This window comes from Petromyzon marinus, chromosome 28 (genome assembly GCF_048934315.1).
Source record: "Petromyzon marinus isolate PM22_M1 ecotype Great Lakes invasive population chromosome 28, UKy_Petmar_22M1.pri1.0, whole genome shotgun sequence".
In the NCBI taxonomy this organism is placed as follows: Eukaryota; Metazoa; Chordata; class Hyperoartia; order Petromyzontiformes; family Petromyzontidae; genus Petromyzon; species Petromyzon marinus.
The window spans coordinates 10,645,520-10,670,964 of NC_133694.1; the positions used below are offsets into that span (position 1 = coordinate 10,645,520).

At 41.7% G+C, this 25,445-nt stretch overlaps 1 protein-coding gene across 1 annotated transcript; it reads left to right on the forward strand.

The window, feature by feature from the left end:
* The first annotated feature begins 1,365 nt into the window (after positions 1-1,365).
* On the forward strand, positions 1,366-24,434 carry LOC142929271 (uncharacterized). The gene is made up of 3 exons (XM_076070178.1): positions 1,366-2,243; positions 13,985-20,534; positions 24,302-24,434. The coding sequence occupies exons 1-3, from the start codon at positions 2,180-2,182 to the stop codon at positions 24,432-24,434; spliced, it is 6,747 nt and encodes a 2,248-aa protein (XP_075926293.1). The 5' UTR covers positions 1,366-2,179.
* The last annotated feature ends 1,011 nt before the right edge of the window (positions 24,435-25,445 follow it).

The window sequence follows — 25,445 nt, forward strand, 5'->3', positions numbered from 1 at the left end:
GGAGGAACCTGAGAAAAATAAAGCAACCACGGGGAAAGCGATTATGTAAACTCTAAATACACAGGCGTCAAGGTCGGGATTGAACCCACGACCTCCGGCATACCAGGCGAGGAAGATAACATCTCTCCCAGAAGTTGTCCTAGAAACACATCATCTTGGCTTCAAAAGAAAACGATCACGGTTGCTGAACACGGCCCCAAAGTCCCAAACCATCCAACGGCTAAAAACAAACAGCACCATGACACATGTAATAGATAATCGATACGGAGGCTTTGTTTTTTTACAAAAAATTAACAAGGTTATAATCATTTTTGGAAAAAGACGAACGGAAGGAGATTTCTAACCTCGAGCAGTAATAGGACAGAAACAATTGTTTTAATCTACAGTGTGGTGGTTGAACACAGTATAAAGTAGATGAAACAGTCTGGCAAAACTAGTCCTCAACGTGGGTGGAGGAATCAATTAGTTAAGTTCATGGGCATAGTAACCACGGTTGGTAACGATAAAAGTGGGATACAGACACAAGGCATTGCCGGTGATTGACTGGAGTGAATCAGTAAGTTCTGGATCTTTGTGGAGTACTCGTAACACTTGTTCAGAGTTAAAGAGGAAGACTTTGGTATGGGAAATAAAGTCAAGCTTCTTTGATGTCTCCATAGCCAAATTAGTAACGCTGCATAGTTATTGCATGACGGGTCAGATGAGATGGTTGTGTCTAGCAATAAATGGTTTTACTATGGCAAAGAATTATATTATCACTGTTTAATATAAGAATTGCCAGCCTTACATTATATTAACATTGGGGTTTTGTATTGTTGAATGTGACCATTTTTTTGTTATCCCCACTATAAAATGTCAAGAACATAGGTTTTCTTCAGCTGTATTTTTTTTCCAGATAAAAGGAGTTACCCAGAAGTGTGAGTACATTAATTTGCATTGGTAACCAGGCAAAAATGAGTTGTTTATCTGGTGGTTACTGACTCACATATGGTGGTCACTGACCCACTCTGGCTCATCCCTGTGTTGGGCACCCAGAAACTTACAAGACAAAATAATGAATATGTATGCTATTTAAACACAGATAATATCAAAACGTAATTCCCCACAGTAGCGGGAGGCAGAGGTGTAAGAGGGAATAGAAGGCAAGACATGGATATGAGTTGGGATATACAGGAGAGAGAAGGCAAGTGAAAGGTGAAGAGAGACAGTGTTCTATATCAGTTAAAAAAATACTTGTACTGGCTGGCTGGAACGGACGGTAATGTCCAAAGGACATGCATGGTTGCTGGTCTCTCTCTATATAAAAGATAATGCTGCGGCCTGAAACAAATTGAATGATTAAACACAGGGGCGGAGACAGGATTTTCAGCCCGGGGTGACATTCAACAAATTTTTATTTCAAGAATGATTAGAGAGTCAGGCTGTTGAACTGACGCCATCGGTTGGCGACACACTCTGACAATGCAGTTGCACGGAGTCCGCCAGACCGAGTGTCGTACACTTAAACGCAGAATGTCACCCCTATCACCCCCCCCCCCTGGCTCCGCCCCTGATTAAACAGCATTTGTTTTACATTTTCTGAAAACTTTTTAACCAGATTTATTTCCCTCAAGCCATCTGAAGGAAGCAAATATTTCTTCCCCTTTTGGTGAGAACGAAAATTGTATCGGCTTTAAGTAGAGTGGTACTACTCAATGCAGCATTAAGCAGGTGTGTTGCATGGGTTTATATGTGGTACTATTGTACAGCAACCAATAAATAAAGTAAGTATATTTCTTGACATTATACATAAAGCATCTCTAATATTGACATAACAGGTAAGACGCATTAAGGGAACCAAAATAGTTCAGTAATTATAAAACTCCTCCCCCAGCCCATACAGGTGGGTATTTAACTAACAGAGTTGGCAAATATCCATAGTTACTAGCAAGGTGCGTCTCGGCTATTCACGGTGTAAAGTATACCTGGGCTGTCACCAATATATACAGCCCCGTGACAGTTTTGTAAACATTGCGTGGACGCTACCTCCGAAGCACCTGCAGACTTGAGGACACTTCTTTCTGGTGATCGTTTACGTGCTGTTCTGTAATGCCCTTCGTGATTAATACGGTATTTACACTCTTTGGTTAAGTATTTATGTCAAGGAAAAAGAAAATATTTGTGCTAAGAAGAGTGGTCCATGTTAAAATTAAAGACGAATAAAACGAAGATGTTCTTCACTTGGTTACTCATGTTTTATGCCGGTAAGTACTTTGCGCACTCTTTCGACTTTTCATTTGCATCTCAAAAGTTGGATGAATTGCCCAGTCTATTGCCTAGCCTATTGTGTGTGATAAAAAAAAACCCATATACAATTGAATGTTTCATATGTGTAAACACTGGACTAAAAATCTAAACCATAATTATTCCTTGTAGGTATTCAAATAGTGTAACTTTAAATTTGATGACAACGATAGGATGGTTTAATTAATTGCGCATAAACATTGTTTTTCAAATGAAAGTAAGCTTAGTACCGCATTTTACAATGTGTACGATTGTAGGCATTCAATATTAATGAATAGAGACTGAATATTAATGAATAGAGACTGAATGTTTCAAAGCATGTTTTACATGTACGCATTGTCATTCCAGTACGATCTATTAACAATAATGCCTGTGGCCAAATGATACCACAATGTGCCGGAGCTTATCAGATCTCTGAAGTAAAGTAGGTTTGATGGGCATAGCTAGTGAATGGATGGGTTGACCATCTATGCACCAACAGGTTATCAAAAAAGGGGCTGCGAGGCTGCATTGTGGTGGGTAGTCGAGTGCAGTTGCAGAAATAAACATTGTTGTGTTGTACCTCTATGCTCCTACATCTATGCTGGTGTAGTGTAAAGATATTTTTAGATAACGACCCACACGACGTGGAGAGAGGCCCGAATCTATCAGTGGATTGACTCATGGGCTGTACATGGACATAAATGATAATAATGCAGTGTTTATGTATATGAGTAAGCAATGTTAAACCTTAAATTATAAGAATTAATTAAACAAAACATGTACATTATGGATGAAAATCAGCTCGTTGTTAATTAACATTCGATCTGGAGAAATACACGTGTGTTAGACATTTCAGCAATCGTGGTTGTGCACACATGCGTTTGTATATTTAAGTGAAACGGTCAATATTAATAGTTATTATTAGCCTTACAGTAGTAGGTGAAGGTGTAGCTCTGTGTTACAGGGAGCTCTAAACAAAAACTCCGAAAGAAGGTATTTGACCTGTTCTTCCATACTGGCCAGACGTATGGAAGAACCAGCACACGCGACATAACGATACCACCCATTTATACTGCTGGGTCGACCATGGCAGGGTGATTTAATAACCACAATATATACAAGGGAAACAACTGAAAACACATCAGCATATGCTTACATAGTATCAAAGTGACGAAATAACGAGGCGCGGGATAGCAGGTTAGAAGCAAATCTTGACTTGAAGCTTTCGTGACTGCAGGAATACATATTCTATGGGTCTTTTGGTAAAGCCACGTAGATAGAAAAATAATTTTAAAAATATCACGTTTCGATCTCAACCCTTTGCACCACTGATCAACAGCTACCATTATAACACGTAAGCTTTCACGACCAATATCCATAAAAAACACTTTTTTGTTAGATCGCGTGAATATATCGTATCGTTCACCCTCCCATCACCTGAAACAGCCGATTAGTGAGCTTTGTCACGTATACAAGACGTGCCAATTCGTTTCTTAAATCCCTCCACCTCTGTCTACCCAGCAGTAAAAATGAGTACACCACAATCAATCAATTAGCAGATTGCATGCAGTGGGGTAAAATATTGATTTCATAATATACAATTATAGATTTGTGGGGTCTACTCTCCAACACACCGGTTTGCTGAACAAGTAACGAATTTGCATGTTTTGTTTACGCGACGAGCCTTACTTATTGGCTATGTTGGGTGGTGGTGGGTGAACGACACATTTATATTGATGCAATATAACCCAAAAAACTTTTGTTATGAGCTACCATTATATATGGCAGAGATATGGCCCTGTGGTAGTGTGTTTGCAGTTTGTTGCATAAGTTCACGGTCCAGAGATCGACGTGAATAATATTGTGGGTGTTTGTTTATTCGTTTCTCAGTCCACTTGTCCTGATGAGGGTTGTGGCGGCAGCGTGTTGAGTAGGGCGGTCCAGACCTCCCTTTCCCTGGCGACAGACTCTAGCTCTTCCTGAGAATTCCCAGGCAAAAGTGCTTCTAACCTGCTACCCCGTGCCTCATTATTTCGTAATTTTGATCCTATGTAAACATACAGTGAGGGAAAAAATAATTTGATCCCCTGCTGATTTTGTACGTTTGCCCACTGACCAAGAAATGATCAGTCTCTAATTTTAATGGTAGATTTATTTGAACATTGAGAGACAGAATAACAACAAAAACATCCAGAAAAACGCATGTCAAAAATGTTATAAATTCATTTGCATTTTAATGAGGGAAATAAGTATTTGACCCCCTCTCAATAAGAAAGATTTCTGGCTCCCAGGTGTCTTTTATACAGGTAACAAGCTGAGATTAGGAGCACACTCTTAAGGGGAGTGCTCCTAATCTCAGCTTGTTACCTGTATAAAAGACACCTGTCCACAGAAGCAATCAATCAATCAGATTCCAAACTTTCCACCATGGCCAAGACCAAAGAGCTCTCCAAGGATCTCAGGGACCATATTGGAGACCTACATAAGGCTGGAATGGGCTAAAAGATCATTGCCAAGCAGCTTGGTGAGAAGGTGACAACAGTTGGTGCGATTATTCGCAAATGGAAGAAATACAAAGAACTGTCAACCTCCCTCGGCCTGGGGCTCCATGCAAGATCTCACCTCGTGGAGTTGCAATGATCATGAGAACGGTGAGGAATCGGCCCAGAACTACACGGGAGGATCTTGTGAATGATCTCAAGGCAGCTGGGACCATAGTCACCAAGAAAACAATTGGTACCACACTACACCGTGAAGGACTGAAATCCTGCAGCGCCCGCAAGGTCCCCCTGCTCAAGAAAGCACATATACATGCCCGTCTGAAGTTTGCCAATGAACATCTGAATGATTCAGAGGACAACTGGGTGAAAGTGTTGTGGTCATATGAGACCAAAATGGAGCTCATTGGCATCAACTCAACTCACTGTGTTTGAAGGAGGAGGAATGCTGCCTATGACCCCAAGAACACCATCCCCACCGTCAAACATGGCGGTGGAAACATGTTTTGGGGGTGTTTTTCTGCTAAGGGGACAGGACAACTTCACCGCATCAAAGGGATGATGGACGGGGCCATGTACCGTCAAATCTTGGGTGAGAACCTCCTTCCCTCAGGCAGGGCATTTAAAATGGGTCGTGGATGGGTATTCCAGCATGACAATGACCCAAAACACACGGCCAAGGCAACAAAGGAGTGGCTCAAGAAGAAGCACATTAAGGTCCTGGAGTGGCCTAGCCAGTCTCCAGACCTTAATCCCATAGAAAATCTGTGGAGGGAGCTGAAGGTTCGAGTTGCCAAACGTCAGCCTCGAAACCTTAATGACTTGGAGAAGATCTGCAAAGAGGAGTGGGACAAAATCCCTCCTGAGATGTGTGCAAACCTGGTGGCCAACTACAAGAAACGTCTGACCTCTGTGATTGCCAACAAGGGTTTTGCCAGAGGGGTCAAATACTTATTTCCCTCATTAAAATGCAAATCAATTTATAACATTAGTGACATTAGTTTTTCTGGATTTTTTTGTTGTTATTGTCTCTCACGGTTCAAATAAACCTACCATTAAAATTATAGACTGATAATTTCTTTGTCAGTGGGCAAACATAAAAAAATCAGCAGGGGATCAAATACTTTTTTCCCTCACTGTATGCTGATGTGCTTTCAGTTGTGTCCCTTCTTGTATATAGTAAAAAAAATTCAAATTATTAAATTGTGAAAATTATGGACTGTGTTACATTTTTTCAAATGTTAATGTAATTAAGTGTATGATCATTGCGATTCAAAATAAATAAAATAAATAATATGTATACATATGATTCGGAGCGATTATGCATAACGGTATCACGAATTATTATTGTCTCTCTCGTTGTCTAGGGGTATGCATTATCAATAGTGATAATATCCATGATTCTCGCTTCATAATTTACAAATTCTCGCTTATCATTTATGTGTAGTATAATTATGTCAGGTCTCAGAATTCAGAGATCACCGCAGGATACAGTTCTCGCAATTGAGATAAATGATGCATGAGTTTTGGAAGAAGCACTCGGACCCTTCTCAATCTAAGCAACTTTAATATCAACTTACTCTAATATCTAAAAACACTTATTAGAATTGCAACAACAGAACCTGTGCAAATATAAGTACTCAGAAATCCATACTAAACCTTTATAAAAAGCACCAGTGATCGAAACACAAGATTATGCATTGATAACTGAACACCAGGCTAACGCCTAACAACAACAGCATGCATCTAAGCATAATATACGTATGAAATGGTAAGAAAAGCATCAATGATCGAAACACAAGATTATTAATTAAGTCCTTGACAGTGTCAAAGTCCAAAAGCTCATTCCACCTTTGCACATGTGGTATATCCATCCGTTAAGCTTTAGTTCATCCCTGTGGCTGGCTCCGCAGACATTTTGGCACCTGATGTCATAAACCCTATCATACTCCCTTCACCCGGAGGTCATGCCAAGACTTGTGTGAACGCAGACCCACTTGCCCCTAGTGATGTTTGTCGACTCATAAAAGTAAGCCCCTATATGCGGTGTGTGTCGGTGTCTGTAGCACATGTTTTAAAGTCCGGAACAGCCTTCCTTCCTCTCTGGGTGTTCATGTCTCTATGTGTCCCCTATCCTATTGAGCCTGGTTTGCGGAGTTTGATTCCCATTCACAATCAACATGGTGGCGGTTATCTGAACTGTTTCTGGTCCCCCCCCCCCATGTCGACTCAGCCTTAATTTGCATACCTGGTGCGGAATGTAAAGATAGCGACTGGGAAGACAAAGGTGGTCGGGCACGGCTCTGGTTATACATATTATTTTTGGTCGTGGACAATTGGCACGATTAGTATTATGTATCTTATTCTGAATGATCCTTAGGTTCAATACTTCAATATAACTTCCAAAATTCATTATCAAGTTTCATATGCTTAACCCAAACCTCACGGCAATTATGTATGGATAAGTGGGTGTTAATAAAGCATGCAACGAGTCATATTCAAAAGCTCCTGACTCTGTGCTGTATTGTCATGAAACAATATAATTAGATTACCATGTAGATTATTCATATGCGGTGGTTGTCATTTTGAGCATTTCAACTTTCCAGACACCAGTATTTGTTAATTCTCAGACAGTCGTTGAAACAGCATGGGACATTCTTAAATTTGCCCTCGGGTTGTCAGCGAGTTTATTGTATTTTGCCATGGGTTCTCCATTTCGCGTCCTGTTCTACCCTGCTCTTTGGAGATGCTGATACCAGACCCCATCCGTAAACTTATATCTCAGAAATGTCTCTGGGTCACTCTTTGCCCAAGCAAGGGTAATTTCCTCTTTGGCCTGCCATTAACGTCTTCCCCCTCTGCTACATGAGTTGGGTTAATTCCTGGGAAGCAAAATACACTACGGCTTGACAAGACCATTCTTATCACATTTATCTGATCAAAGCCTCTAGTATTCTGCTTCACGCTTCCCATTCTGGTACTGTTTGGCTTTGTCATCTGGTTTTTTCGATTTTCGGTACACAGGGAATGCATATACAGTGAGGGAAAAAAGTATTTGATCCCCTGCTGATTTTGTACGTTTGCCCACTGACAAAGCAATGATCAGTCTATAATTTTAATGGTAGGTTTATTTGAACAGTGAGAGATAGAATAACAACAACAAAATCCAGAAAAACGCATGTCAAAAATTGATTTGCATTTTAATGAGGGAAATACGTATTTGACCCCCTCTCAATCAGAAAGATTTCTGGCTCCCAGGTGTCTTTTATACAGGTAACGAGCTGAGATTAAGAGCACACTCTTAAAGGAAGTGCTCCTAATCTCAACTTGTTACCTGTATAAAAGACACCTGTCCACAGAAGCAATCAATCAATCAATCAGATTCCAAACTCTCCACCATGGCCAAGACCAAAGAGCTCTCCAAGGATGTCAGAGACAAGATTGTAGACCTACACAAGGCTGTAATGGGCTACAAGACCATTGCCAAGAAGCTTGGTGAGAAGGTGACAACAGTTGGTGCGATTATTCGCAAATGGAAGTAACACAAAAGAACTGTCAATCTCCCTTGGCCTGGGGCTCCATGCAAGATCTCACCTCGTGGAGTTGCAATGATCATGAGAACGGTGAGGAATCAGCCCAAAACTACACGGGAGGATCTTGTCAATGATCTCAAGGCAGCTGGGACCATAGTCACCAAGAAAACAATTGGTAACACACTACGCCATGAAGGACTGAAATCCTGCAGCGCCCGCAAGGTCCCCTCGCTCAAGAAAGCACAAATACATGCCCGTCTGAAGTTTGCCAATGAACATCTGAATGATTCAGAGGACAACTGGGTGAAAGTGTTGTGGTCAGATGAGACCAAAATGGAGCTCTTTGGCATCAACTCAACTCGCCGTGTTTGGAGGAGGAATGCTGCCTATGACCCCAAGTACACCATCCCCACCGTCAAACATGGAGGTGGAAACATGCTTTGGAGGTGTTTTTCTGCTAAGGGGACAGGACAACTTCACCGCATCAAAGGGACGATATACGGGGCCATGTACCGTCAAATCTTGGGTGAAAACCTCCTTCCCTCAGCCAGGGCATTGAAAATGGGTCGTGGATGGGTATTCCAGCATGACAATGACCCAAAACACACGGCCAAGGCAACAAAGGAGTGACTCAAGAAGAAGCACATTAAGGTCCTGGAGTGGCCTAGCCAGTCTCCAGACCTTAATCCCATAGAAACTCTGTGGAGGGAGCTGAAGGTTCGAGTTGCCAAACGTCAGCCTCGAAACCTTAATGACTTGGAGAAGATTTGCAAAGAGGAATGGGACAAAATCCCTCCTGAGATGTGTGCAAACCTGGTGGTCAACTACAAGAAACGTCTGATCTCTGTGATTGCCAACAAGGGTTTTGCCACCAAGTTCTAAGTCATGTTTTGCAGAGGCGTCAAATACTTATTTCCCTCATTAAAATGTAAATCAATGTATACAAGTTTTGACATGCGGTTTTCCGGATTTTTGTTGTTATTGTCTCTCAATGTTCAAATAAACCTACCATTAAAATTATAGACTGATCATTTCTTCGTCAGTGGGCAAACGTACAAAATCAAATACTTTTTTTCCCTCACTGTATGTATACAAGGAGCTATGACATTCAAAATGAACAATACCACACTTAATATCATTTTTTTGGAAAAGGCAATACCCTCCATCAGAGAGCCATCAGATATCTTCAATTCCTTAGCGAGCTTGTTTTATTTGGCCTTTTTGCCTCTTGTATATAATCTGACTATGAATAGCCACGATGAGAGTGTAACTAGGTCAGCAAATTTAGTTTCAGTAGCTGGTCCTGCTTCTTTGATAAAGTGATGTCTGTAGTTATTCCATTCCATTGTAAACCGTACCGAAGGGCTTATTCAAAACATATATCTGAAACACCCTCCTATTTATGTTTTTTTTTACATTGTGTATATATTGCCATCGAGATCTACATAAATATTCCTCCACAACATTTTTTACTTATCATACATCATGAATCCACCGAGCAGTATAAATAGAGTATACGATTGTGATTGAATAATAATCACTATCATTTTTTATGCCTTCACGCTGCCAACGTTTATCTTCAACCGTTTTTGTGTGGTGATCTATGATCTATATTCTCATCTGTTTAATAATTGTTTTCCATATTTTAGAGTATGAAAAATTTAGCTGAGGATTGTCACTGTTTTATCATACCTCTCTTTTTATTCTATGATGCACTTTACGGTTTTAGATTAATTATTCTCTTATTGACTTGTATGTGTTGCCACTATCTATGACTATATATACATTTTGATTATTTATAACAAATGCAGGCTTTTCATTATTTGCGAAATTGTACTGAAATTGATTGTTGATAGAGGCTATCAGAATTGGTTAATTTCGTGCGTATTTGTGTATGTTGAACGTCTTTCGCGTCAAATGTAGCCAACCATGCTAATCGTGTAGATGTAAGTCCATATTTTTTGCGTTAAACGCTCCATCCGACAAAGGCAATCAAATAAAGTTATCACGTGGGCTTTGACAACCCATGAGCCTCCCATCCTCAGCTCCCTCCAACTTGTCTATGACACCCCAGGAGCCCCCCACCATCAGATCCTTCCAACGAGACTCTGACATCCCATAAGCCCCCCACCCTCAGCCCCCTCCAACTTGACTCTAACACCCCAGGAGCCTCCACCCTCAGTTCCCTCCAACGCGACTGTCACCCCAGGAGCCCCCCACCCTCAGCTCCTTTCAACGCGACTCTGACACCCCAGGAGCCTCCCACCCTCGGCTCCATACAACTCGACTGACACCCCATTCCCATGAGCCCCCCACCCTCAGCTCCCTCCAACGCGACTCTGACACCCCACGAGCCCCCCACCCTCACCTTCCAACTCGAATTCGGACACCCCATGAGCCCCCCACTCTTAGCTCCTTTCAACTCGACTCCGAGTTGAAGGGAGTCTGCCCGTTGCGCTTAACTGAAATGGGGACTATTTTTCAGATCCCCAAAAAATAGTCGACAATTTTAACCTTCATTTTTCTGAAGCTGGTGACCTTTTTGATAATGTATTGGGAGTCACCCCTGCTCATGCAATTTCCTACACCCATGTCCAAACATTAAAGAATTTAGTTTCCAGCCTATCCACAAAAGTAATGTTCTGAAACAACTGTCCTACCTCAAAGGGTCCTCCTCTACCGGAGCGGATAGTATTCCCGTCTTTGCTCTGCTAACTGTTGGTCACCTAATATACAAACCTATAGCCCATATTTTCAACCTGTCCATCAAAGAATGGAAATGGAAAATTCCTATGTTCGTCCACTTCACAAAGGGGGCCCTAAAGATGATCCAAATAACTACCGACCTATCTCAATTTTTCCCCGTTGATAAACATTTAAAAAAAAATATTAAACTACCAAATGAGCAGTTTCCTGTCCGACAACAATCTATTACATCAAAACCAATATGGGTTCCTAAAAAAATACAGCACCACATCTGCTGCGTTAGACTCTCTAAATCACATTTACAGTAGCCTTGATAATAAGCAGTACTGCTCCAGTCTTTTTTTTGACTTGTTCAAAGCCTTTGATACAGTGGACCACAACACCCCGCTTAGTAAACTAAGTTGCCTCCGTTTCTCCAAACACGCAGTAGAATTGTTTAAAAAATTTACCTCTCTTCTCGCACCCAAACTGCCTTCACAGATGGTTGGTCAAACAGTGTTAAGATAACAAAAAGGGGTTCCACAGGGTTCCATCCTCGGCCCCCTCTTGTTCTCTCTTTATGTCAATGACTTGGGCACTGACCTGGATCATTCCAGGGTAAATCTGTTTGCTTATGACACGATACTGATTACTGCTGGCCGCTCTCCGGATGACGTGATTGCTAAGCTCCAGGGTGATTTCAACAAACTACAACATCAGCTAGTTGCTTTTAAACTAGTCCTGAATACTGTACCTCCAAAACCAAGGTGCTATGCTTCTCACCACGACTAAAGCAGGAAGTTATTTTTCCCCAATTATATTCCTTAAATAATCATCAAATAGAGCAAGTCAAGATCTATAAGTATCTTGGGGTCATCTTTGATTCAAAACTGAATTTTCAAGATCACATTGATTATATTGGTAAAAACACAAAATAAAAAATTGGTTTTCTGTATCGACACAAGCACTGCTTCCCCCCTATGTTCCGCTTGGAATTGATAAAAAGTACCGTACTGACTCGTATATAAAGCAGCCCCCAGTACTTTACTCGGCCTTAAGATTTGCATTGAACTGCCCATATAGGACCCACCACTGCAATATCTACATTGGGTCAAACTTAACTTATCTTAATGATCGACGGCTTGTGCATCAGATCTTATTAATTTACAATGTACTTACGAAAAAATCAGCAGACTGCCTGCTGGATCTCATTACTGTTTCGAAGAACAAATGTGACCTAAGGTCTTCGCTCATTTACCAGCTTCACATTCCTTATTGCCGTACAAATACTGGAGGATGGGCATTTTCTATTGATGCCCCCAGGGTCTGGAATGCTATCGCCAATAAACTGCAACTTGGATCACTACCTGTGAGATCTTCACTCAAAACTGCTCTAGAGGAGTTGTACACCCCTAGCTGCCACTGCTATTCAGAATGGCCTGAAATCAAATGTATCGTTCCGGATGACCGCTGCAAAGTATGATCTTGAGTTTTGATTATAGTGTGCTGATCTTTAAAGGTGTATTGAAAATTGTTGATACTGCTACTGATACTCCTGCTGTTATGGAGTGACTCATGCAGCCAGCTATGGCTGCGAAGTTTGGTCGTACATGTTATGTATATCGTTAATTGTTAAAGTTAAATCACAGTTCCTATGATCACTGTTACATTGTTTTTATAGCTTTATTGTGGTTATTTTGAAAACGTTTTGGTTTAGCCATGTTTGTTTGTTGTAGTACAGAGTTAGCCTGATAACTTTTATCTAAATTATCTTATGGTTGTTATTGTTTGACTTGCATCTCACTGGGATTTTTTGCACACAGCGTTGGTGTACGGTGCTTTTTCTGCAATATTTTGCTGTCTTTTCTTTGATTTTCTGTTTGCACAAAGTCACATAGTCACTTTAAGATGTTTTCTTGTTCATGTTTTTGTTTTTTCTTTGTTGCGGTTGCACCCGATTCAAGAGCCGAATGGCTCACAGGGCTATACCAAATAAATGAAACTGAAACTTGCTATCTATTTCTAGTAGCTACACCTAAGGATGGATACCATCTCATAGTATTCTAAGAGTATCCTTTCTCAGGAAAATAAAGTATACGTTACTGCTAAGAAATAGGGTAAGACCAATGAAAAACTATTGTGTGGCGTTTTGCAAGCATAATCTATTGATTTTCGGGTATGATTCGGGTTAACCAAATATATTTTGAGCCAACAACGATTCAGTTGGTTAAAACAATCTCAGAAAGTACATGTGCAGTCAACGTATTAAAAACACCCAGTTTGAACCTGTTGAAATGTTTATATAAGCTCATCAATGCCGAAGAGGGTGCAACATTTATTGTACAGTAGAGAGAAAGAGATGTATTTAATCACTTCAACTGCATCTCTTTGCGTGTTGCAAATACATACACAGAGATGGATCTACAGAAAAAAATTGAAAAAGAGAGACAAACTGAGATACAGAGAGGCAAATTTAGGTACAACGTTTAAAAAAAGAAAACTCAATTAATACCGTTTTCATTTATTTAATTTTTCAGTCAATTCAACTGTCTGAATTGCATACTATCAAATGTTAGAATGCGTTATAACATAAGGCTCTGCGTTTGAAAATGTGAATGCAATTGCAGCTTTATTGGTCGAGCAGTGGCACAATAATCATTGCACCACACTATGAACGTAGCCACCTGAATCACATTTCCAACTATGGCTAGCATCAAAAGCGAGGTCCAACCCCGATTCCCCCCTTCCAAAGCTCCACTGACAAGTAATGTGAAGTATGGTAAGACAACCCACACGACGAACTGACATAGCATGGAGATGCCTTCATGAGATTGATAAAGGGCTTGAATTTATATTTGTTTATTATTGTTTATCTGCTATGAGTAAAATATCGTAATAAGTGATTATTAGCATGTTATAAAAAAACATTCCAATCATAATAAAAGCAATATACTCAACAATTTGTTTTACATAACCTTCTGTTAATGTTATAATTATCAACAGGAACGATGGCATCCACAACAGCTGCTTGTATGGATACTACATGTACCATTACATCAACAACTTCAATAAGTGAATCAAGTCCTGCCTCATTACTCAAAACAAACATAACTGCATATACAACAAAAGGAAGCGATAGCTTTTCAACATCAATATTCCAGTCATCTACAGAAAATGTTTCGCCATTGTCTACTCCAAGCACGGAATCTGTGTCAACAACGAGAGCACCAAGTAAATTGTCAACAACAACTCTACTATCACATACAGGAACGTTATTTTCAACAACACTTACAAAAGACACTACAACTGTTTCCACATCCACCATTACCTCTGAATTAACAACTTCAAATACTGAATCTGGCTCAACAGCAGCAGAAACTTTTACATTGTCAAAAACACCATTCACATCTGCGACTACAACGTTCTCTACGACAACACCTACGTCAGACACTTCCACTATTTATTCATCCACCATTACCTCAGAAGCGACAACTTCGAGCACTGAATCTGTCTCAACAGCAGCAACAACGCCTACATTGTCAACGACACCATTCACATCTGCTACTACAAGGTTTTCTTCCACCACACCTATTTCAGACACTACAACTATTTCTCCATCCACCATTACCTCAGAATTGACAACTTCTAGCACTGAATCTGTCTCAACAGCAGCAGCAACGTCTCCATTGTCAACGACACCATTCACATCTCCTACTACAACGTTTTCTTCTACAACACCTATTTCAGACACTACAACTATTTCTCCATCCACCATTACCTCAGAATCGACAACTTCCAGCACTGAATCTGTCTCAACAGCAGCAGCAACTTCTCCATTGTCAAAAACACCATTTACATCAGCGACTGCAACAACTACCAGTATACTAACGGTGGCAACATTCGGAGCGACATCTCCATTGTCGACAACATCAATAACATCACCAACAGCGCCGTTTTCTTCGACAACACCTACGGCAGACACTGCAATGATTTCTACATCCACCGTTACCTCAGAAGCAACAACTTCAATTACTGAAACGATTTCAACAGCCGCAAAATCTCCATTGTCAACAACATCATTCACATCACCAACATCACTGTTGTCTTCGACAACCGCTATTTCAGACACTACAACTCTTTCTCCATCCACCATTACATCAGAATCAACAACTTCGAGCACTGGATCTGTCTCAACAGCGGCAACAGCGTCTCCATTGTCAACGACACCATTCACCTCTCCTACTACAACGTTTTCTTCCACAACACCTATTTCAGACACTACAACTATTTCTCCATCCACCATTACCTCAGAAGTGACAACTTCGAGTACTGAATCTGTCTCAACAGCAGCAACAACGCCTACATTGTCAACGACACCATTCACATCTCCGACTACAACGTATTCTTCCACAACACCTATTTCAGACACTACAACTATTTCTCCATCCACCATTACCTCAACATCAACAACTTCGAGCACTGAAGCTGTCTCAACAGCAGCAACAACTTTTCCTTTGTCAAAAACACTGTTCGCATCCCCGACTACAACGTTTTCCTCCACAACACCTACATCAGATACTTCAACTATTTCCCCATCCACAATTACCTCAGAATTGACAACATCTAGCACTGAATCTGTCTCAACAGCAGCAGCAACTTCTCCATTGTCAAAAACACCATTTACATCAGCGACTGCAACAACTTCCAGTATACTAACGGTGGCAACATTCGGAGCGACATCTCCATTGTCGACAACATCAATAACATCACCAACAGCGCCGTTTTCTTCGACAACACCTACGGCAGACACTGCAATGATTTCTACATCCACCGTTACCTCAGAAGCAACAACTTCAATTACTGAAACGATTTCAACAGCCGCAAAATCTCCATTGTCAACAACATCATTCACATCACCAACATCACCGTTGTCTTCGACAACCGCTATTTCAGACACTACAACTCTTTCTCCATCCACCATTACATCAGAATCAACAACTTCGAGCACTGGATCTGTCTCAACAGCGGCAACAACGTCTACATTGTCAACGACACCATTCACCTCTCCTACTACAACGTTTTCTTCCACAACACCTATTTCAGACACTACAACTATTTCTCCATCCACCATTACCACAGAAGTGACAACTTCGAGTACTGAATCTGTCTCAACAGCAGCAACAACGCCTACATTGTCAACGACACCATTCACATCTCCGACTACAACGTATTCTTCCACAACACCTATTTCAGACACTACAACTATTTCTCCATCCACCATTACCTCAGAATCAACAACTTCGAGTACTGAATCTGTCTCAACAGCAGCAACAACGCCTACATTGTCGAGGACACCATTCACATCTCCTACTACAACATTTTCTTCCACCACACCTATTTCAGACACTACAACTATTTCTCCATCCACGATTACCTCAGAATCGACAACTTCCAGCACTGAATCTGTCTCAACAGCAGCAGCAACTTCTCCATTATCAAAAACACCATTTACATCAGCGACTGCAACAACTTCCAGTATACTAACGGTGGCAACATTCGGAGCGACATCTCCATTGTCGACAACATCAATAACATCACCAACAGCGCCGTTTTCTTCGACAACACCTACGACAGACACTGCAATGATTTCTACATCGACCGTTACCTCAGAAGCAAGAACTTCAATTACTGAAACGATTTCAACAGCCGCAAAATCTCCATTGTCAACAACATCATTCACATCACCAACATCACCGTTGTCTTCGACAACCGCTATTTCAGACACTACAACTCTTTCTCCATCCACCATTATATCAGAATCAACAACTTCGAGCACTGGATCTGTCTCAACAGCGGCAACAACGTCTCCATTGTCAACGACATCATTCACCTCTCCTACTACAACGTTTTCTTCCACAACACCTATTTCAGACACTACAACTATTTCTCCATCCACCATTACCTCAGAAGTGACAACTTCGAGTACTGAATCTGTCTCAACAGCAGCAACAACGCCTACATTGTCAACGACACCATTCACATCTCCGACTACAACGTATTCTTCCACAACACCTATTTCAGACACTACAACTATTTCTCCATCCACCATTACCTCAGAATCAACAACTTCGAGTACTGAATCTGTCTCAACAGCAGCAACAACGCCTACATTGTCGAGGACACCATTCACATCTCCTACTACAACGTTTTCTTCCACCACACCTATTTCAGACACTACAACTATTTCTCCATCCACCATTACCTCAGAATTGATAACTTCTAGCACTGAATCTGTTTCAACAGCAGCAACAACGCCTACATTGTCAACGACACCATTCACATCTCCTACTACAAAGTTTTCTTCCATCACACCTATTTCAGACACTACAACTATTTCTCCATCCACCATTACCTCAGAATTGACAACTTCAAGCACTGAATCTGCCTCAACAGCAGCAACAACGCCTACATTGTCAACGACACCATTCACCTCTCCTACTACGAAGTTTTCTTCCACAACACCTATTTCAGACACTACAACTATTTCTCCATCCACCATTACCTCAGAATTGACAACTTCTAGCACTGAATCTGTCTCAACAGCAGCAGCAACGTCTCCATTGTCAACGACACCATTCACATCTCCTACTACAACGTTTTCTTCTACAACACCTATTTCAGACACTACAACTATTTCTCCATCGACCATTACCTCAGAATCGACAACTTCCAGCACTGAATCTGTCTCAACAGCAGCAGCAACTTCTCCATTGTCAAAAACACCATTTACATCAGCGACTGCAACAACTTCCAGTATACTAACGGTGGCAACATTCGGAGCGACATCTCCATTGTCGACAACATCAATAACATCACCAACAGCGCCGTTTTCTTCGACAACACCTACGGCAGACACTGCAATGATTTCTACATCCACCGTTACCTCAGAAGCAACAACTTCAATTACTGAAACGATTTCAACAGCCGCAAAATCTCCATTGTCAACAACATCATTCACATCACCAACATCACCGTTGTCTTCGACAACTGCTATTTCAGACACTACAACTCTTTCTCCATCCACCATTACATCAGAATCAACAACTTCGAGCACTGGATCTGTCTCAACAGCGGCAACGTCTCCATTGTCAACGACACCATTCACCTCTCCTACTACAACGTTTTCTTCCACAACACCTATTTCAGACACTACAGCTATTTCTCCATCCAACATTACCTCAGAAGTGACAACTTCGAGTACTGAATCTGTCTCAACAGCAGCAACAACGCCTACATTGTCAACGACACCATTCACATCTCCGACTACAACGTATTCTTCCACAACACCTATTTCAGACACTACAACTATTTCTCCATCCACCATTACCTCAGAATCAACAACTTCAAGTACTGAATCTGTCTCAACAGCAGCAACAACGCCTACATTGTCGAGGACACCATTCACATCTCCTACTACAACGTTTTCTTCCACCACACCTATTTCAGACACTACAACTATTTCTCCATCCACCATTACCTCAGAATCGACAACTTCCAGCACTGAATCTGTTTCAACAGCAGCAGCAACTTCTCCATTGTCAAAAACACCATTTACATCAGCGACTGCAACAACTTCCAGTATACTAACGGTGGCAACATTCGGAGCGACATCTCCATTGTCGACAACATCAATAACATCACCAACAGCGCCGTTTTCTTCGACAACACCTACGGCAGACACTGCAATGATTTCTACATCGACCGTTACCTCAGAAGCAACAACTTCAATTACTGAAACGATTTCAACAGCCGCAAAATCTCCATTGTCAACAACATCATTCACATCACCAACATCACCGTTGTCTTCGACAACCGCTATTTCAGACACTACAACTCTTTCTCCATCCACCATTATATCAGAATCAACAACTTCGAGCACTGGATCTGTCTCAACAGCGGCAACAACGTCTCCATTGTCAACGACACCATTCACCTCTCCTACTACAACGTTTTCTTCCACAACACCTATTTCAGACACTACAACTATTTCTCCATCCACCATTACCTCAGTAGTGACAACTTCGAGTACTGAATCTGTCTCAACAGCAGCAACAACGCCTACATTGTCAACGACACCATTCACATCTCCGACTACAACGTATTCTTCCACAACACCTATTTCAGACACTACAACTATTTCTCCATCCACCATTACCTCAGAATCAACAACTTCGAGTACTGAATCTGTCTCAACAGCAGCAACAACGCCTACATTGTCGAGGACACCATTCACATCTCCTACTACAACGTTTTCTTCCACCACACCTATTTCAGACACTACAACTATTTCTCCATCCACCATTACCTCAGAATTGACAACTTCTAGCACTGAATCTGTTTCAACAGCAGCAGCAACTTCTCCATTGTCAAAAACACCATTTACATCAGCGACTGCAACAACTTCCAGTATACTAACGGTGGCAACATTCGGAGCGACATCTCCATTGTCGACAACATCAATAACATCACCAACAGCGCCGTTTTCTTCGACAACACCTACGGCAGACACTGCAATGATTTCTACATCGACCGTTACCTCAGAAGCAACAACTTCAATTACTGAAACGATTTCAACAGCCGCAAAATCTCCATTGTCAACAACATCATTCACATCACCAACATCACCGTTGTCTTCGACAACCGCTATTTCAGACACTACAACTCTTTCTCCATCCACCATTATATCAGAATCAACAACTTCGAGCACTGGATCTGTCTCAACAGCGGCAACAACGTCTCCATTGTCAACGACACCATTCACCTCTCCTACTACAACGTTTTCTTCCACAACACCTATTTCAGACACTACAACTATTTCTCCATCCACCATTACCTCAGAAGTGACAACTTCGAGTACTGAATCTGTCTCAACAGCAGCAACAACGCCTACATTGTCAACGACACCATTCACATCTCCGACTATAACGTATTCTTCCACAATACCTATTTCAGACACTACAACTATTTCTCCATCCACCATTACCTCAGAATCAACAACTTCGAGTACTGAATCTGTCTCAACAGCAGCAACAACGCCTACATTGTCGAGGACACCATTCACATCTCCTACTACAACGTTTTCTTCCACCACACCTATTTCAGACACTACAACTATTTCTCCATCCACCATTACCTCAGAATTGACAACTTCTAGCACTGAATCTGTTTCAACAGCAGCAACAACGCCTACATTGTCAACGACACCATTCAGATCTCCTACTACAAAGTTTTCTTCCATCACACCTATTTCAGACACTACAACTATTTCTCCATCCACCATTACCTCGGAATTGACAACTTCTAGCACTGAATCTGTTTCAACAGCAGCAACAACGCCTACATTGTCAACGACACCATTCACATCTCCTACTACAAAGTTTTCTTCCACAACACCTATTTCAGACACTACAACTATTTCTCCATCCACCATTACCTCAGAAGTGACAACTTCGAGCACTGAATCTGTCTCAACAGCAGCAGCAACTTCTCCATTGTCAACAACACTATTTACATCAGCTACTTCAACAACTTCCAGTATACTAACGGTGGCAACATCAGGAGTGACATCTCCATTGTCAACAACATCAATAACTTCACCAACGGCGCCGTTTTCTTCGACAACACCTACGGCAGACACTGCAACGATTTCCACATCCACCGTTACCTCAGAAGCAACAACTTCAAATACTGAAACGATTTCAACAGCCGCAACATCTCCATTGTCAACAACATCATTCACATCACCAACATCACTGTTGTCTTCCACCACACCTATTTCAGACACTACAACTATTTCTCCATCCACCATTACCTCAGAATCGACAACTTCAAGCACTGAAACTGTCTCAACAGGAGCAACTTCTCCACTATCAACAACACCATTTACATCAGCGACTGCAACAACTTCCAGTACACTAACGGTGGCAACATCAGGAGCGACATCTCCATTGTCAACAACACCATTCACATCTCCTACTACAACGTTTTCTTCTACAACACCTATGTCAGACACTACAACTGTTTCACCATCCACAATTACCTCAGAATCGACAACTTCGAGCACTGAATTTGTCTCAACAACAGCAACAACGTCTCCATTGTCAACAACATCATTCACATCTCCGACTACAACGTTTTCTTCCACCACACCTATTTCAGACACTACAACTATTTCTCCATCCACCATTACCTCAGAATCGACAACTTCAAGCACTGAAACTGTCTCAACAGCAGCAACTTCTCCACTATCAACAACACCATTTACATCAGCGACTGCAACAACTTCCAGTACACTAACGGTGGCAACATCAGGAGCGACATCTCCATTGTCAACAACACCATTCACATCTCCTACTACAACGTTTTCTTCCACAACACCTATGTCAGACACTACAACTGTTTCACCATCCACAATTATCTCAGAATCGACAACTTCGAGCACTGAATCTGTCTCAACAACAGCAACAACGTCTCCATTGTCAACAACACCATTCACATCTCCGACTGCAACGTTTTCTTCCACCACACCTATTTCAGACACTACAACTATTTCTCCATCCACCATTACCTCAGAAGCTACAACTTCAAGTACTGAAACGATTTCAACAGCAGCAACATCTCCATTGTCAACAACATCATTCATATCACCAACATCACCGTTGTCTTCAACAACACCTACGGCAGACACTGCAACTATTTCTCCATCCACCATTACCTCAGAATCGACAACTTCAAGCACTGAATCTGTCTCAACAGCAGCAACAACTTCTCCATTGTCATCAACACCATTTACATCAGCGACTGCAAGAACTTCCAATATAGAAACGATGTCAACATCAGGTGCAACTTCTCCATTGTCAACGACATTATTCACATCACCAACATCACGGTTTTCTTCGACAACAGCTATTTCAGACACTACAATTATTTCTCCATCCACCATTACCTCAGAATCGACAACTTCGAGCACTGAATCTGTCTCAACAGCAGCAGCAACTTCTCAAATGTCATCAACACCATTTACATCAGCGACTGCAAGAACTTCCAATATAGAAACGATGTCAACATCAGGTGCAACTTCTCCATTGTCAACAACATCAATGACATCACCAACAGCGCCGTTTTCTTCGACAACACCTACGGCAGACACTGCAACGATTTCCACATCCACCGGTACCTCAGAAGCAACAACTTCAAATACTGAAACGATTTCAACAGCCGCAACATCTCCATTGTCAACAATATCATTCACATCACCAACATCACTGTTGTCTTCCACCACACCTATTTCAGACACTACAACTATTTCTCCATCCACCATTACCTCAGAATCGACAACTTCAAGCACTGAAACTGTCTCAACAGCAGCAACTTCTCCACTATCAACAACACCATTTACATCAGCGACTGCCACAACTTCCAGTACACTAACGGTGGCAACATCAGGAGCGACATCTCCATTGTCAACAACACCATTCACATCTCCTACTACAACGTTTTCTTCCACAACACCTATGTCAGACACTACAACTGTTTCACCATCCACAATTACCTCAGAATCGACAACTTCGAGCACTGAATCTGTCTCAACAACAGCAACAACGTCTCCATTGTCAACAACACCATTCACATCTCCGACTGCAACGTTTTCTTCCACCACACCTATTTCAGACACTACAACTATTTCTCCATCCACCATTACCTCAGAAGCTACAACTTCAAGTACTGAAACGATTTTAACAGCCGCAACATCTCCATTGTCAACAACATCATTCATATCACCATCATCACCATTGTCTTCAACAACAACTATTTCAGACACTACAACTATTTCTCCATCCAACTTTACCTCAGAATCGACAACTTCAAGCACTGAATCTGTTTCAACAGCAGCAGCAACTTCTCCATTGCCATCAACACCATTTACATCAGCGACTGCAAGAACTTCCAATATAGAAACGATGTCAACATCAGGTGCAACTTCTCCATTGTCAACAACATCATTCACATCACGAACATCACCGTTGTCTTCGACAACAGCTATTTCAGACACTACAACGATTTCTCCAACCACCATTACCTCAGAATCAACAACTTCGAGCACTGAATCTGTCTCAACAGCAGCAACGTCTCCATTGTCAACAACACCGTTCACATCTCCGATTGCAACGTTTTCTTCCACAACACCTATTTCAGACACTACAACTATTTCTCCATCCACCATTACCTCAGAAGTGACAACTTCGAGCACTGAATCTGTCTCAACAGCAGCAGCAACTTCTCCATTGTCAACAACACCATTTACATCAGCGACTGCAACAACTTCCAGTATCCTAACGGTGGCAACATCAGGAGCGACATCTCCATTGTCGACATCATCAATAACATCACCAACAGCGCCGTTTTCTTCGACAACACCTACGGCAGACACTGCAACGATTTCTACATCCACCGTAACCTCAGAAGCAACAACTTCAAGTACTGAAACGATTTCAACAGCCGCAACATCTCCATTGTCAACAACATCAGTCATATCACCATCATCACCATTGTCTTCAACAACAACTATTTCAGACACTACAACTATTTCTCCATCCAACTTTACCTCAGAATCGACAACTTCAAGCACTGAATCTGTTTCAACAGCAGCAGCAACTTCTCCATTGCCATCAACACCATTTACATCAGCGACTGCAAGAACTTCCAATATAGAAACGATGTCAACATCAGGTGCAACTTCTCCATTGTCAACAACATCATTCACATCACGAACATCACCGTTGTCTTCGACAACAGCTATTTCAGACACTACAACTATTTCTCCATCCACCATTACCTCAGAATCGACAACTTCGAGCACTGAATCTGTCTCAACAGCAGCAACAACGTCTCCATTGTCAACCACACCATTCACATCTCCGACTGCAACGTTTTCTTCCACCACACCTATTTCAGACACTACAACTATTTCTCCAACCACCATTACCTCAGAATCAACAACTTCGAGCACTGAATCTGTCTCAACAGCAGCAACAACGTCTCCATTGTCAACAACACCGTTCACATCTCCGATTGCAACGTTTTCTTCCACAACACCTATTTCAGACACAACAACTATTTCTCCATCCACCATTACGTCAGAAGTGACAACTTCGAGCACTGAATCTGTCTCAACAGCAGCAGCAACTTCTCCATCGTCAACAACACCATTTACATCAGCGACTGCAATAACTTCCAGTATACTAACGGTGGCAACATCAGGAGCGACATCTCCATTGTCGACAACATCAATCGCATCACCAACAGCGCCGTTTTCTTCACCAAGACCTACGGCAGACACCGCAACAATTTCCACATCCACCGTTACCTCAGAAGCAACAACTTCAAGTACTGAAACAATTTCAACAGCCACAACATCTCCATTGTCAACAACATTATTCACATCACCAACATCACTGTTGTCTTTGACAACAGATATTTCAGACACTACAACTATTTCTCCATCCACCATTACCTCAGAATCGACAACTGCAAGCACTGAATCTGTCTCAACAGCAGCAACAACTTCTCCATTGTCAACAACACCGTTCACATCTCCTACTACAACGTTTCATTACACCACACCTATTTCAGACACAACAACTATTTCTCCATCCACCATTACCTCAGAAGCGACAACTTCGAGCACTGAATCTGTCTCAACAGCAGCAGCAACTTCTCCATTGTCAACAACACCATTTACATCAGCGACTGCAACAACTTCCAGTATACTAACGGTGGCAACATCAGGAGCGACATCTCCATTGTCGACAACATCAATAACATCACCAACAGCGCCGTTTTCTTCAACAACACCTACGGCAGACACTGCAACGATTTCCACATCCACCATTACCTCAGAAGCAACAACTGAAACGATTTCAACAGCCGCAACATCTCCATTATCATTCACATCACCAACATCACTGTTGTCTTCGACAACAGCTATTTCACACACTACAACAATTTCTCCATCTCCCATTACCTCAGAATCGACAACTTCAAGCACTGAATCTGTCTCAACAGCAGCAACAACGTCTCCATTGTCAACAACACCGTTCACATCTCCGACTGCAACGTTTTATTCCACAACACCTATTTCAGACACAACAACTATTTCTCCATCCACCATTACCTCAGAAGTGACAACTTCGAGCACTGAATCTGTCACAACAGCAACAACGTCTCCATTGTCAACAACACTATTTACATCAGCGACTGCAACAACTTCCAGTATACTAACGGTGGCAACATCAGGAGCGACATCTCCATTTTCTACAACATCAATAACATCACCAACAGCGCCGTTTTCTTCTACAACACCTACGGCAGACACTGCAACGATTTCCACATCCACCGTTACCTC

Bases quoted from the DNA above. Each gene is read 5' to 3' on its own strand.
- LOC142929271 (XM_076070178.1), top strand. From the start codon at position 2,180: ATGTTAAAATTAAAGACGAATAAAACGAAGATGTTCTTCACTTGGTTA. The intron at 2,244-13,984 runs GTAAGTACTTTG...AATTATCAACAG, and splicing joins GTTACTCATGTTTTATGCCG to GAACGATGGCATCCACAACA. The intron at 20,535-24,301 runs GTCAACAACACT...TGGCAACATCAG, and splicing joins GCAGCAGCAACTTCTCCATT to GAGCGACATCTCCATTGTCG.